This window comes from Bubalus kerabau, chromosome 4, assembly GCF_029407905.1.
Source record: "Bubalus kerabau isolate K-KA32 ecotype Philippines breed swamp buffalo chromosome 4, PCC_UOA_SB_1v2, whole genome shotgun sequence".
NCBI lineage: Eukaryota > Metazoa > Chordata > Mammalia > Artiodactyla > Bovidae > Bubalus > Bubalus kerabau.
The window spans coordinates 171,840,178-171,854,803 of NC_073627.1; the positions used below are offsets into that span (position 1 = coordinate 171,840,178).

General features: G+C 42.9%; 1 protein-coding gene across 7 annotated transcripts in view; it reads left to right on the forward strand.

Annotated features, from left to right (window-relative positions):
* SNX30 (sorting nexin family member 30) overlaps nt 1-14,626 on the forward strand; it is a 108,304-nt gene that overhangs the window by 65,125 nt on the left and 28,553 nt on the right. For all 7 annotated transcript variants that reach the window (XM_055579346.1, XM_055579349.1, XM_055579344.1 and 4 more), the window contains 3 exons: nt 7,225-7,383; nt 10,195-10,390; nt 13,034-13,233. In XM_055579346.1, coding sequence (XP_055435321.1) covers nt 7,225-7,383; nt 10,195-10,390; nt 13,034-13,233 — 555 coding nt within the window. The remainder of the gene's footprint in view (nt 1-7,224; nt 7,384-10,194; nt 10,391-13,033; nt 13,234-14,626) is intronic.

Consider the following 14,626-nt stretch of genomic DNA (forward strand, 5'->3'; position numbering starts at 1 on the left):
TTTTGAGTTTGTTTTCGTACGGTTAGTTTTCATTATCCAGTTAGTGAAGCTGGATATCTTCCTGTGACTTTACTGGAGGTTGGCATTTCTTTTATGAATTGCCTCTTGATTTAAAAATTTTTACTCATTGTTTTGTGAATACTCTGTATATCTGCAAAGGACATTAACCCAGTTGAGAATATCTGTTTTTTTCTTAGTTACCTTTTTCCTTCAACTTGACTCTGTAATAGATAATATCCCTTCCCTCCCAGCCAAGATAATTTTTCCCGTACAGTTTCTGGCTTTGAAGCTTGTTTCTAACCTAGGATGTTAAAAAGAAAAAAAAAAAAGTTATCTCTTTTCTTCTATTACTTTTATGTCCTCGTGTTTAGTGCTTAAAGCTAAGTGTGTTTTGGTGTGAGATGGGAAGATCTAATTTTTTTCACATGGTGAGTTGTCCCACAGCCACTTAGGAGTAGTCAGTCACCTATATCATAGCTCGTGTGTTAGACTCTGTCATGCCTTAGGTTTGTATAGTCTTGGGCTGTTTCTGAACCTTCTGGTTCATCATCTCTTTAGTGTGGTATCCCTGCTACACTATTGAATGTAATAGTGTAACAGAATCTACTTATGTACTTATTACATAAGTTTGCAGAATGTATCAGCATCTGGTTGGATAGGTCCCTATCTCTACCCACAGTATTCTTTGTTTTCCAAGTTTTTCTGGCTATTTGCACATGCTTTATTTTTCAAGTGAACTTTAGAACTTTAGTGAATCAGCTGGAAAACTGGGAATGATGGTGGAGAAATGGAATTTTTGCTGTTTTTTTTTGCCAATTTTAGTTGCTATGGTTAAAACTTTGTGAGAATTCCTGAGCTTTCAGAGCCTATTGCTTATGTAGTGAATCAGCTGGAAAACTGGGAATGATGGTGGAGAAATGGAATTTTTGCTGGGTTTTTTTTTTTTTTTTTGCCAATTTTAGTTGCTATGGTTAAAACTTTGTGAGAATTCCTGAGCTTTCAGAGCCTATTGCTTATGTTAGGAGCACAGAGATAAAGTTCCCACTTTTTGGAGGGCTTCGCTGGAGCCATGTGAAATGGTAGATAAACAGCCAGCCAGACTGTGGTTCTGGGGGGGCCCACAAGTTCTTCCATTTGCTTCTTCCCATTGGCTGTCCTGAGGCTTGCACTGTTTTCAGCCCCAGTGGCTCTGAACTTGGTAGCTTCTGGGGCTCTCCCAGGGAAACTCAACCCCTTACTTCCTAAGTCGACCGTTGCTTTGCCTGAATAGTATCACAGGATGGTTAATGGTGATGGGTTTTTCTCTCAACCCGACCTTTTCTGCTTTGTGTCTTTAACAAATTCTGTCCTATTAACAGTACCATTATATTCTCTAGTGCTGCAGAAAAATTTTCTCTTTTTATATCGCTTTGCTTTTCTGGAATTGGAAAAGCAGAAAGAATCAGATGTGTTTCAAGCGGCACCCTAACGCTCGAGTTGTGCTGGATGTGTGTTTTGTCACCTCGTGGTGGCGGTTGCACTTGATGCCTTGGAGAGGCAGTGGCGCCCGCAGTGGCGCCCGCTCCAGTGCTCCCGCCTGCAGAGCCCCAGGGCCGGGGGGGCCTGCTGCGCTGCCGTCCATGGGGCCGCTGAGGGTGGGGCACGACTGAGCGACTTCACTTTCCCTTTTCACTTTCATGCCTTGGAGAGGCAGTGGCGCCCGCTCCAGTGCTCCCGCCTGCAGAGCCCCAGGGCCGGGGGGGCCTGCTGCGCTGCCGTCCATGGGGCTGCTGAGGGTGGGGCACGACTGAGCGACGCAGCAGCAGCAGCAGCAATGGCAGTTCACTTTGTTCTTCTTAGTAATCTGACCGTGGGAGCCACCAGAGTCTTCATGTGACGTGGTTTTTGCTTTTTAATTTACATTTTGTCTCAGAGGTTGGCTTTAACACTGCTTCATTAACTAGGGCGCAACTCATTACACAGCAGAGAGATTTCATAACACGATGGGCACAGATTTTGGAGATGAAGCAAATACATTTATTAAAATCTTTAGTTTTTAATTTCACTTGGAAATTTAATGCTTGCTTCAATTTTTATGATGGGAGCCTTCTAGAAGGCTGCATTTGTGTGTATTATGGACCCATTTATGTTTTGGGTAGCAGTAAACACATAGGAATTAATAAGGAGAAATTTGTAATGCAGTGTTTGTTTTTCTTAATATGAAATAATCAGTAAAATGTCTCACTTCACTCTTCAGTTGGCTCCTTTTTTTGTACTGTTCAATATATGTGCTTTTAGCTGATCAAGCATGTAAGTTCATAAGCAGTGAATTCACTGGTTGAACCTTCAATTAAATCAGGCTTGGTGACTGTTCTTTATAGGAACAAAAATTTTTAAAAATTTTATTAAAGTATAGTTGAGGTACAGTATTATATAAATGACAGGTGTACAGTGTAGGGACTCACAGTTTTTAAAGGTTATGCTCGACTTATAGTTACCATAGAATACTGGCTATATTTCCAGTGTTGTACAGTATTTCCTTGTAGCTTATTTTATACCGAATAGTTTGTACCTCTTACTCTCCTACTTCTGTGACTGCCCCTCCTCTCTCCCCGCTGTAACTGCTCATTTGCTCTCTGTATCTGGGAGTCTGATAGTTGGTACCTCTTACCCTCCTACTTCTGTGACTTCCCCCCCTCTCTCCCCGCTGTAACTGCTCCTTCGCTCTCTGTATCTGGGAGTCTGTTTCCGTTTTTGTTACAGTCACTAGTTTGTTGTATCCTTTAGATTCCACCTATAAGTGATGTTGTTGTTCAGTCTCCCAGTCTCGTTTGACTCCTTACGACCCCATGGACCGCAGCATGCCAGGCCTCTCTGTCCCTCACCACCTCCTGACGTTTGCCCAAGTTCATGTCCGTTGCATCGGTGATCCAGCCATCTCATTCTCTGATGCTGTCTTCTCCTTCTGCCCTCAGTCGTTCCCAGCATCAGGGACTTTTCCAGTGAGTCAGCTGTTCGCATCAGATGACCAAAATACTAGAGTTTCAGCTTCAGCATCAGTCCTTCCAATGAGTATTCAGGGTTGATTTCCCTTAAGATTGACTGGTTTGATCTCCTTGCTGTGCAGGGGAGTCTCAGGAGTCTTCTCCAGCGCCACAGTTCAAAGGCACCAGTTCTTCAGCACTCAGCCTTCTTTACGGTCCGGCTCTCACAACCGTACGTGACCACGGGGATATAAGTGGCATCATACAGTATTTTTCTTTCTCTGTGTGACTTGTTTCACTTAGTATAATACCCTCCAAGTCCATCTATGTTGTTTCAGGTGGTTAAGATTTCCTTTTAATCTTGATGCTCTTTTATTTGCTTTATTTTTGGTTAGGAGCAATACTTTCTGTTAGCTTGATATGAATAAGAAAAATAGTTTTCTGTCATGTACTGGCTATGCCGTAAATATTTGTCAAATTGCATAGAAGAAGCAATTGAAAAAATGGCAAGAGGACACTGGACACATAAAGACTGAGCAGTTGAAATCTTCGTCCAGATTTCCTACCCAGCTTTTCTGCAACAATCTACTATACTTTTATTTAATAGATTATAAAATACTTTCTTATAAACTAACATAAAGTATGGTATATATGAAAGTACCAGAGTATTTAGTGCTCTAAAATGTAAATGTTTTAAGGTTAAACCTTGATATATTTAATAGATTATTGTAACATTTCGCAAATAGGATTTTTGAAGGTTCCAACATATATATATATGCATATATAGTTTTTTAAAAACTTCATTATGGAAAATGTCAGAGTCGCTTCAGTGCAGTGACCCCTCAATGTGCTCATCACCTAGTTTTAGCGCATATCAATTCATGACCAGTCTTGTTTCATCTCTGTCCCTACCCGCTCCCTCATCTCCACACCAGGTGATTCCCCCCCCCTCCCAAAAAGTGACTTAAACAACATTTTTTTATCTAATAGTTCTGGAAGTCAAAAGTGCAAAATCAGTCTTCATGGATTAATATCCAGAATACTGGAGTGGATAGCCTATTCCTTCTCCAGCGGATCTTCTGGATCCAGGAATTGAACCCAGGTCTCCTGCACTACAGGCAGCTTAGCAGAATAGTTGGTATATGAATATATACGGGGCTGTATCCCTTCTGAAGTTACTAGGGGGGAATTGGTTCTTCCCTTTTCCATCTTCTGGAGGCTGCCTGCATCGCTTGGCTCAGGCCCCTTCCTCCATCTTCAGAGACAGTGGCACTGCATCTCCTCTCCTCTCTGACAGCTGGTTCCATCCTTCAATCTTTTTTTTTTTTAGTTAATATAAAATTTACATAACATAAAATTCACCAAAGTGTATAATTCAGTGGCTTTTATTATATTCAGTGTTTTGCAATCACCATCGCTATCTAATTTCAGAATATTTTCATCACCCCAAAAAGAAGTCCCATACCCATTAAGTAATCACATCCAATCCCTCCTTTTTCCCCAGCCCAAATATTATGAATAATGCTGTTTGAACATTTGCTGTACAAGTTTTTGTGTGAAAACTTGCTTTTAGTGATTTTGGCTATACACCAAGGAACAGAATTGCTAGATCCTATGGTAATGCTCAGTTTAAGTTTTTGAGAAACTGCCAAACTGTTGTGCCAGGGGCTGTGCCACTTTACATTCCTGCAGCAATGTATGAGAATTCCCGTTTCTCTATGTGTGTGCCAACACTTGTGATTTTCCTTTCTTTCCCGCCTTTTATGGCCATCCTAGTGGATTTGAGATTTTATCCCAGGTGATATTTTTTTTTAAATACTTTGGCTTAAAACATATATGGAAGTGCTGCTGTTTAGTCCACTTCCTTTTTTGCTTTCTGTCCGCAGAATTTACAAGTTAATACAAATAGTTGGCATTCATTTGACATCTACCATGTGCTGGGAGCAGTGTTGAGCTCTTCATTTGTATTATTTCATTTACTGGGTATAGTTACCCTCGACTTGGCCAGCAATCCAGATTCATATATAGGCTTCCTGATAGCTCAGTTGGTAAAGAAGCTGCCTGCAATGCAGGAGACCTGGGTTTAATTCCTGGGTCCAGAAGATCCTCTGGAGAAGGAATAGGCTACCCACTCCAGTATTCTTGGACTTCCCTTGTGGCACAGCTGGTAAAGAATCCGCTTGCAATGTGGGAGACCTAGGTTCAATCCCTGGGTTGGGAAGATCCCCTGGAGAAGGGAAAGGCTACCCACTCTAGCATTCTGGCCTAGAGAATTCCATGGCTTGTATAGTCCATGGGGTTGCAAAGAGTAGGACACAACTGAGTGACTTTCACTTCAGATTCCTATGCATAAGCAACCCAGTAGGTAATTATAAGGGTGAGGAAGAGAGAGGTGTATTCCTTTAAGGAAGCTTGAAATGGGAAGAAACAAATTTATGAAGCCACAGACATCTGACAATAAGATTGCTTATTACAGAAGGGAATTCTGTTTGCAGAAGGATTCACTCCCAGGTTCCTTTAACTGGCAAGCTTCTTTGGTTCATTAAACCACATTCAAGGTACTAAATCTGAAGAATGGATAACTGTTTTCAGAAGGTTGTCTGTTATGTGAAATGAGGCACACCTAACTACTTATTTGTTCATTAGACCTTTTCCCTAATTCTCGTTCAGCATAAGCAGATGGGAGTATGCGCAGCAGGACTCATGAGATAAAAATGTCACTGGATTTGGTAATTAGAAAGTTTTGATGATTTGAGAAGAGTGGTTTCTGCATTAGGCAGGGATGGGGCAGAGAAATGCAGCCTTGAAGGCAGAACCACAGATGGCTTCGTTTTGCCTTGAAGAAAGGTTAGGGGTGGAGAAATCAAGGGGAAAGAGTGAAAGTAAAGGTAAATGATTCTTTTCCAGAAGGTTGAATGAGACAGGAAGGAGAGTGGAGAAGATAGAAGGTTAAGAGATTTTTTTTTTTTTCATGGTCAGTAGCCAAGTGCTTCTTTTCCAGGGGTGCTGGTATTGCCAATTCCTAAATATTTCAAATGTCTTGTGTTATAAAATCTGGGTTGCTTCTTGGCTTTCCCCACACTTAAGTGCTTAGGATTCTACTTTTGGGGGCTAAGTTCCTGTTCATGTATCTTATTTCAATATTTGTGTATGTGTGTGTGTGCACGCATGCGCTTAAGGGTTTATAACTTAAAAGAAAAAATTTTCTTTTTAGGCATATTACAGAATTTTAGGAGGTTGCAGACTTAAATGCTTGTTCCAGTTTTCCATCTCCTCATCAGCACTTGTCGTTTCTTTTCCTTTCCTGTCTTTCTCCATCTCCATTATGGTCATCCTAGTGAGATATCATCCTAGTGAAGTGGTATCTCACTGTGATTTTGGTTTGTATTTCCCTAATGACTAATAATGTTGAGCATCTTTTCATGTGCATTTTGGCCATTTGTATGTCTTCTTTGGACAAATGTCTACTGGGTCACTTAACCTTTTAAAAATGTAAATGTTCTTTTAATATTTCATAATCAAAACACTTCCAAACTGTGCATTAGTGGATACTCTCTTTCCCTGTGTTGGCAGTGATGCGGAAGGCCTTTTAATAAAGCCGCTACGGAAATAGGTTAAAGCTCAAAGATCCCTTGGCGGCCAGGTCGTATTAAATTGCCCACAATGTTGGCTCAAAGTAAATACAATGGAGAAATTCAAGTAAGGAATAAAGGAAATTAGTTGTATCATTAAGAACTTTTAAACATAAACCTAAATGGAAAAAAAAAAGGGGGGCTCTGGAAAAGAGGGTAGTTTATAGACACAGGGGTTTCCCTAATACACTTATTTTTTCATTTACCAAATTCTTTTATTCCTTGAACTGGAAGTAGAATCTTGAGATATTTAAATAATATGGCTTGTGTCTGGCTCCTTTCCTGTCTTTCTTATCTTGCCCTAACTTTCCCACTTGGTCACCTGTGCATCAAGCAGCGTAAAGATAACAACTTGATTTACTGGTAGATATTACCCGACTATTGTTGGTGTTCCAGAGACCGTGCTCTACTCTTTCATTTTTTTTATTATTGTGAAATTGACAGTGTGGTTGTAATTTTACTCCACCGGCATTTTCTCAGGCTTGTTTATACTGATGACTACATAAAGATCTAACTGATTTAAGAAAGACCGTTCTTGATGGATGGGTCCCAGGACTTACTTGCTAGCCTAGTTTTTCTTTGCACCTTCCAATCAATTATTCTGAATATTTTTCTTCATGTCATTGTAGCCACTTCCTGAGAAGTTTGTGGTGAAAGGTGTCGTGGATCGATTTTCAGAAGAGTTTGTGGAGACCAGAAGAAAAGCTTTGGATAAATTCCTGAAAAGAATTACAGATCACCCTGTGCTGTCCTTCAATGAACACTTTAATGTTTTCCTTACGGCCAAGGTAAGGCAGACTCTTTCATACTCCTCCCCCAAATTAGCATTCTTTCTACTCCCCCTTAAAAGGTGTTCTGACCTCTCCAAGGCACACCCGTAGTTAGTGGGTGGTATAGAATTGCTCTGGGTTTGAGTCTTTAGTGTTTTTTCTTGGTGCTCATCTGCCCTGGCATGGTTTCCGTGTTAGAGTTCAGGAGAAATATCCCCCTGCAGCAGCTAAGGAAGTTAGACTATTTTCACTTGCCAAAAGCAGAGATGTTTCCTGAACACTTACCAGCGATGTTACCGGACGAGGCCATTCTGATCAACAGTGGGCATGAAAGGGTGAGAATGTTCATTGAGTGTTTGGTAAGGACATTTTCACAGGAACTTCGTGAGTGTTGACTCAGAGTCTCATTTCACGGGTGAGGAGACTGAAGCTCAGGGCGTGTGTACGAGTTCAGCTGGCATCACTGGGATGTAAACTGGGTCTTTGTGGCTCCTGAGGCCACAGTTTTCCTGGGTATCGGACCACCTGACCAAGAGGAGTTTAGCATTACTTCAGTTCAGTTCAGTCGCTCAGTCGTGTCCGACTCTTTGCAAACCCATGAACTGCAGTATGCCAGGCCTCCCTGTCCATCACCAACTCCCAGAGTCCACCCAAACCCATGTCCATTGAGTCGGTGATGCCATCCAACCATCTCATCCTCTGTCGTCCCCTTTTCCTCCTGCCCTCAATCTTTCCCAGCATCAGTGTCTTTTCCAATGAGTCAGCTCTTCACATCAGGTGGCCAAAGTATTGGAGTTTCAGCTTCAGCATCCATCCTTCCAATGAATATAGCATTACTTATCTGCAGCCAAGTTCCTAGCAGGTGGGCATTTTCCAGGCACTTGCCAGGGATAGAGTTAGGACAAACACAGGTGCTGGATTCTACATAGTCAGACTCAAGTTGGCCATCTCCCCTTCAGTAAATTTAAGAAAATTGAAATCATTGTCACACATCATTGAAATCATAACAGGCATCTTTTCTGGCTACAATACTATGAGACTAGATATCAATTATAGGGGGAAAAAAAGCTGTAAAAAACATAAACACATGGAGATTAAACAATACATTTCTAAATAACGAAAAGGTTACTGAAGAAATAAAAAGGGAAATAAAAAAATTCCTGGAAACAAATGACCACGGGAACATGACAGCCCCAAACCTGTGGGCTGCAGCAGACTCCAGGTGGCCACCCCCGGACTAGTCTCGGGACTCCCCTGTTGGCAGAACTGGTCCAGAACCCGAAGTGCTCAACTCTGACCATTTGCAGAAGTGAGAGCTCGTGTTCAGACCCTCGTGCCAGCTGCCTTCCACCCCCCATCCGTTTACGCTCATGCCTCCTAGTCTCACATTCAGGCCATAGGTAATTCCTCCCGCATCGGCGAGGATGCTGAGGTCCAGGGACTTTCCAGTTTTCTTTTTCAAAATCTCAAATTGAGAAATATTTACCAACAGCGTCACCTGACATAAAGACCTTAGAGGGAATGCTATTCTCCAGACAGTGAGGACCACATGCCAAAGTCCGCCGGTGTTGTGGTTTCTTTTTTTTTTTTTTCTTTTTCCCAAATCTTAGTTGGCACTCAGCCTCCTGGATGACATTCTTATTTATCTTCTCTTTTCCCTGGAAGCCTTCCCTCCACAGTTCAAACTTGTGTTCTTTTTAAAAAATGAGTATTTCCTGGTGAACTGCTCCTCAGGCACAGTTCTTCCAGAGTAAACACAAAGTGAAGTCCCCCTTGTTCTCCAGAAGTACAATACACCGTTTCACCCAGATTGCAGGTTCTTCATCCAGGCAAGCTTTCAAGTTTCATCATTTTTATTGAATAAAGGGACAAAGCAGGAGAAAGCTTGGACCCCTGGTCACTAGGAATTTGTGTGAAAAATAAGGAGGAAGGTTTTTTTTTGTATGTGTGGTTTTTATTTGTGGGCCAAGCAAGATGAAATGATGTTTAAAATGTCTTCAGTTTTGTTATTGAAGAAGAACACATGTCCAGAAAAGTACGCCAATCATAGCTCAATAAGTGATCAGCAAATGAACACACCTTTGTGATCACTACCTGTATCAAGACAGAAAATCTTCAGCACCCTGGAAGCCCCTGCTCCCAATCACTCCCGCCCTCTTCCTCCCTAGAATAAACACTGGCCCGATTTCTAGCATCGCAGAGCACTGATGGGTTTTGTTGCACGGCCTTTCCTGTCACTGCGTCCTGCCTCCCACCCTCTACTTCCCTTATGTGGCTTCGGTTGGGTATAAATGAATGAATCTCAGGTCTTGAATTTTGCTCCTAAAGACAATTTAGGATATTTTGTACAGGAGAAAGGGACTCTTTAAAAAAGTTGTGATTAAAGGAACATGTGCAGGGTCAGTGTTCCTTATTGGAAAGGAAGGAGTCCAGCTCTGGAGAAAGAGACCTGGTGTGCAGGTGCAGGGGTGTGAGCGTGGTGGCCGCGATGACACAGGGGAGGAGACGTGGTGTGTCTGTGTGTGTGTGGTTAGCGCCTTACCTAACTCAGCTACTTTTCTTTTGCTTTTTGAATAATAAAAAAAGTATATTTATTTGGCTTTGTTGCGTCTTAGTTGTACTGCAGCATACAGGAGCTTAGTTCCCCAGCCAGGGATTGAACCCACCTCTCCTGCATCACAAGGTGGACTTTTAACCACCAGACCACCAGGGAAGTCCCCAGTCCCTTATTTTCAGAGTCCTCCATTTCCTAAAGGAATTGGCTTACCCAATCCTGGCTGTGTGAATGGGTGAGCCCTTTGAGTCTGTCTCTTCGTGTGTCATCCTTAGGACCTGAACGCCCACAAGAAGCAAGGGATTGCATTGCTGACTCGAGTGGGTGAGTCAGTCAAGCATGTCGCTGGCGGCTACAAGCTGAGAAATCGGCCTCTTGAATTCGCAGCCATCGGCGAGTACTTAGACACGTTTGCGCTCAAGCTGGGAACCATCGATCGAATAGCCCAGCGGATCATCAAGGAAGAAATAGGTGAGCTCTGTATCAAGGTCTGGATCAGGCCCGCGAACCACGTTTGCGGAAATGGCACTCGTGTGCCAGGCAGAACCAAACTGCTGAACCAGGGCAGTGGCAGCACCAGGCGACACTACGCCCATAAAACCAACGCACATGCATGTACATACGCCCATAAAACCAACGCACGCGCGTGTACATACGCCCATAAAACCAACGCACGCGCGTGTACATACGCCCATAAAACAAACGCACATGCGTGTATATACACAGGGTGGGGGAGGTAGTTAAGACCAGAGGGACTTTTGGACTCCATCCCTGGCCCTGCATTTCATCCTGTGTTTGATTTCCCCACGGCAAACAGCCACTCTGAGCTGCTGGGCTTTTCTAGTTTTATCTCTCTCTCGACTTCCCTTCTTCCATCGCCAGAGGGTGATATGGTTGGATGCCATCCTCTCTCTCATCTATAGGGACGATCATTTAAAAATTAAACTTGAGTATCTTTTCTGGCAGAAAGGCGGTTCAGAAGGACAGCCTGTGTTTGCCAAAGTTCTGATCCTAAGGAGGTCTCAGACTTGAAATTGACTCACCTGCCTCGCCTTGGCTTCATTTCAAGCCCACTCTTCCTGAGAGTTATGAGACCTTTCTTTAACCTTCCTGGTTGCTGCCACTGCTTCATCCCCACCCATCTCTTGGCCACTTGCTTTTCTGTATCCCAGAATGTGGGGGCCTTTTGTCTTCTTACACACGTGTAGGCCAAACACACGTGAACAGTATTAGTGATCACGCTGGCATGTGATGTGAAACGTAGGAAAGGATTCCCCGGTAGCTGCAGTCCATTGGTTACTAAAAAATGGCAGCAACAACAACAAAAAAAAAATGGCAGCAACATTTTATTGTAATGGCCAGAATCCTGGTGAAAATTGATGGCCAGCTTTTCTTTGTGAGGAGAAATGAAACAACATTTTCCCCTGTTCTGAGTTTTAATTCTCCTTTACCTGCTGCTGGTCTTATGTGGGCCTGCAGGTTTTAGAGATGGCTTTAGGTACCATCCACACCTAAAGATCATTTGGGGTAAATTCTGATGGGCCCAAGGTGTTGGTGTGAGCCCTGAGTGAGAAAGCAAGTCTGCCTATGTAAGACCACACTTTCTTATATCAAGTATTTCCTAAAATTCCATTGTTTTTCCCTCATGACTGATTTTCTTTTTTTTTTTTTTTTTCCTTTTGAAAACATCCCCCTAAACCTATATGAAACTCTGCTTCCATGGCCTGTCAAAATATTGCTTCACTGTAGCGGTAGGTGAGTAGGTTTTTGGGAAGATGTTTAGTGGATGTCACTCCCAGCACTTTCCCCCCGAAGGCATAGTGGCTCCCATTATCCAAAGGCATGACATTTCCATTATGGAGTGGAGTTGATTGATGTTACGATGTTAGCTGTAACATTAGCTTACAGAGATTGTAAAAAATGTTCTGTTACCATCAGTGTTGTGTTTAAAGGGAAGCATGCTCAGAGAGCTCTTTGCTGCAATAGTTACTGAGTCAGTAATACCAGTGATTGCTGCCCAGCCAGATCTCAACTGGTTTCTCACTCACTCAGTCGTGTCTGACTCTTTGCGACCCCATGGACTGCAGCATGCCAAGCCTCCTTGTCCATCACCAACTCCTAGAGTTTACCCAAACTCATGTCTATTGAGTCGGTGATGCCATCCAACCATCTCATCCTCTGTCGTCCCCTTCTCCTGCCTTCAATCTTTCCCAGCATCAGGGTCTTTTCAAATGAGTCAGCTCTTCATATCAGGTGGCCAGAGTATTGGAGTTTCAGCTTCAACATCAGTCCTTCCAATGAACACCCAGGACTGATCTCCTTTAGGATGGACTGGTTGGATCTCCTTGCAGTCCAAGGGGCTCTCAAGAGTCTTCTCCAACACCACAGTTCAAAAGCATCAATTCTTTAGCACTCAGCTTTTTTTATAGTCCAACTCTCATATCCATACATGACTACTGGAAAAACCATAGCCTTGACTAGACGGACCTTTGTTGACGAAGTAATGTCTCTGCTTTTTAATATGCTGTCTAGGTTGGTCATAACTTTCCTTCCAAGAAGCAAGTGTCTTTTAATTTCATGGCTGCAATCACCATCTGCAGTGACCTTGGAGCCCAAAAAAATAAAGTCAGCCACTGTTTCTATTGTTTCCCCATCTATTTGCCATGAAGTGATGGGACCAGATGCCATGATCTTAGTTTTCTGAATATTGAGCTTTAAGCCAACTTTTTCACTCTCCTCTTTCACTCTCATCAAGAGGCTCTTTAGTTCCTCTTCACTTTCTGCCATAAGGGTGGTGTCATCTGCATATCTGAGGTTATTGATATTTCTCCCGGCAATCTTGATTCCAGCTTGTGCTTCTTCCAGCCCAGTGTTTCTCATAATGTACTCTGCATATAATTTAAATAAATGGGGTGACAATACACAGCCTTGACGTACTCCTTTTCCTATTTGGAACCAGTGTGTTGTTCCATGTCCAGTTCTAACTGTTGCTTCCTGACCTGCATACAGGTTTCTCAAGAAGCAGGTGAGGTGGTCTGATATTCCCATCTCTTGAAGAATTTTCCACAGTTTATTGCCCAGCCAGATCTCAACTGGTTTCTCTTCCCCTTTTAGAGTACCTTGTAGAACTGAGAGAATACGGGCCCGTGTACTCCACGTGGAGCGCCTTAGAGGGGGAGCTAGCCGAGCCCCTGGAGGGTGTGTCAGCCTGCATCGGCAACTGCTCTACAGCCTTGGAGGAACTGACCGATGACATGACGGAGGACTTTCTACCTGTGCTCAGGGAATATATTTTATACTCTGACTCCATGAAGGTGAGCTGGCTCCCTCCTTGTGCACCTAGGTACTTTCTTTGTTGTCATTAACCAGTAACTAAGTGGTTATTGCCAATTTGCTTGTGGTATTGGGCTTCCCTGGTGGCTCAGCTGGTATAGAATCTGTCTGCAATGTGGTAGACCTGGGTTCGATCCCTGGGTTGGAAAGATTCCCTGGCGAAGGGAACAGCTACCCACTCCAGTATTCTGGCCTGGAGAATTCCACGGACTGTATAGTCCACGAAGTTGCAAAGAGTCAGACATGATTGAGCGACCTTCACTTCACTTCATTTAGGTTTCCTTCTTTCTAGATGGGCAGGATCAGATGTGTGGACTGACCTCTTTCTTGAACATGTAAAAAGAACACATGGTGAATCCAAGTATGTGAATTAAATGAAAAAAAAAAAAGAAGAAAGTTTGGAAGAGATTCTTACTAGAATCTTAGAGGGGGAGCTAGCTAGAGTTCTCTGAGAGTTTGAGATATAACATCTGATTAAGAACAGTATGTTGTGGGAAAAGAACAATTGAATAATAATTAGAGCTCTTTGAAGTTAAAGTGTGATTGCTAAAATAAAATTGAAGAGCACAGTTGGAAAATGAGGCTGAGGAAATCTTGGAAAGTATTGTAAAACAAACTTAAAATGTAGTTGGAAAGTAGAACAAAAATGCAAAAATACTGAAAATGTGAAAGAAAGGTTCAGCATCTGACTAATAAGAGTTCCTGATTGAAAGAACAGAGAAAACTGAGAAAGGAAAATTATGAAAGAAGCAATACAAGAAAGTTTCCCTAAACCAAAGGGTATAAGTCTTTAGATTAAAAGGACAGGTTGATTACCCAGCAAAAGGACTGGACAGAAAACCAACCCAAAGCATATCATTGTAAAATTTTAGGACAGAAGTGATAAAATTCAGGTACAGGATCAAATGCTTTAATGTCTGCATTAGAAACTGCCCCAGCCTGCACTTAGACCAGTTGGAGAGTGTAGCTGCGGGGGACTCCTATGCTGGGGAGCAAGGTTTATCTTGGCTCACTGGCTCATTTTTACAGATGAAGAAGCAGAGGCTCACGGGTGGACCTTTTCTCTGCTCCACGGTCCCAGTTCTAATGAGCAGCCACCTTATATTCGTGTCTTTACTGTTGGCGAGAGAAACTGGATCCGTTCCTGCTTTTCAAGGCTGCGGTGCACACTGTCTGTGTTTAAGTGTCGTCGTGGCACGGCACGTTCTGTGCCCTTCAGAGGCAGAGAGAAAGCACAGGAAACAGGCCCTAGGAGGCCACGTGGAACTGATGGATCATGTTCAGGGGACAGTGAAGACAGCTTGTGCTGGATTGGTGGTTGAAGATGTGTGTTTCCAAGAACACTGTGGAGTGAACAGAGCTTGAGAGAGAAGG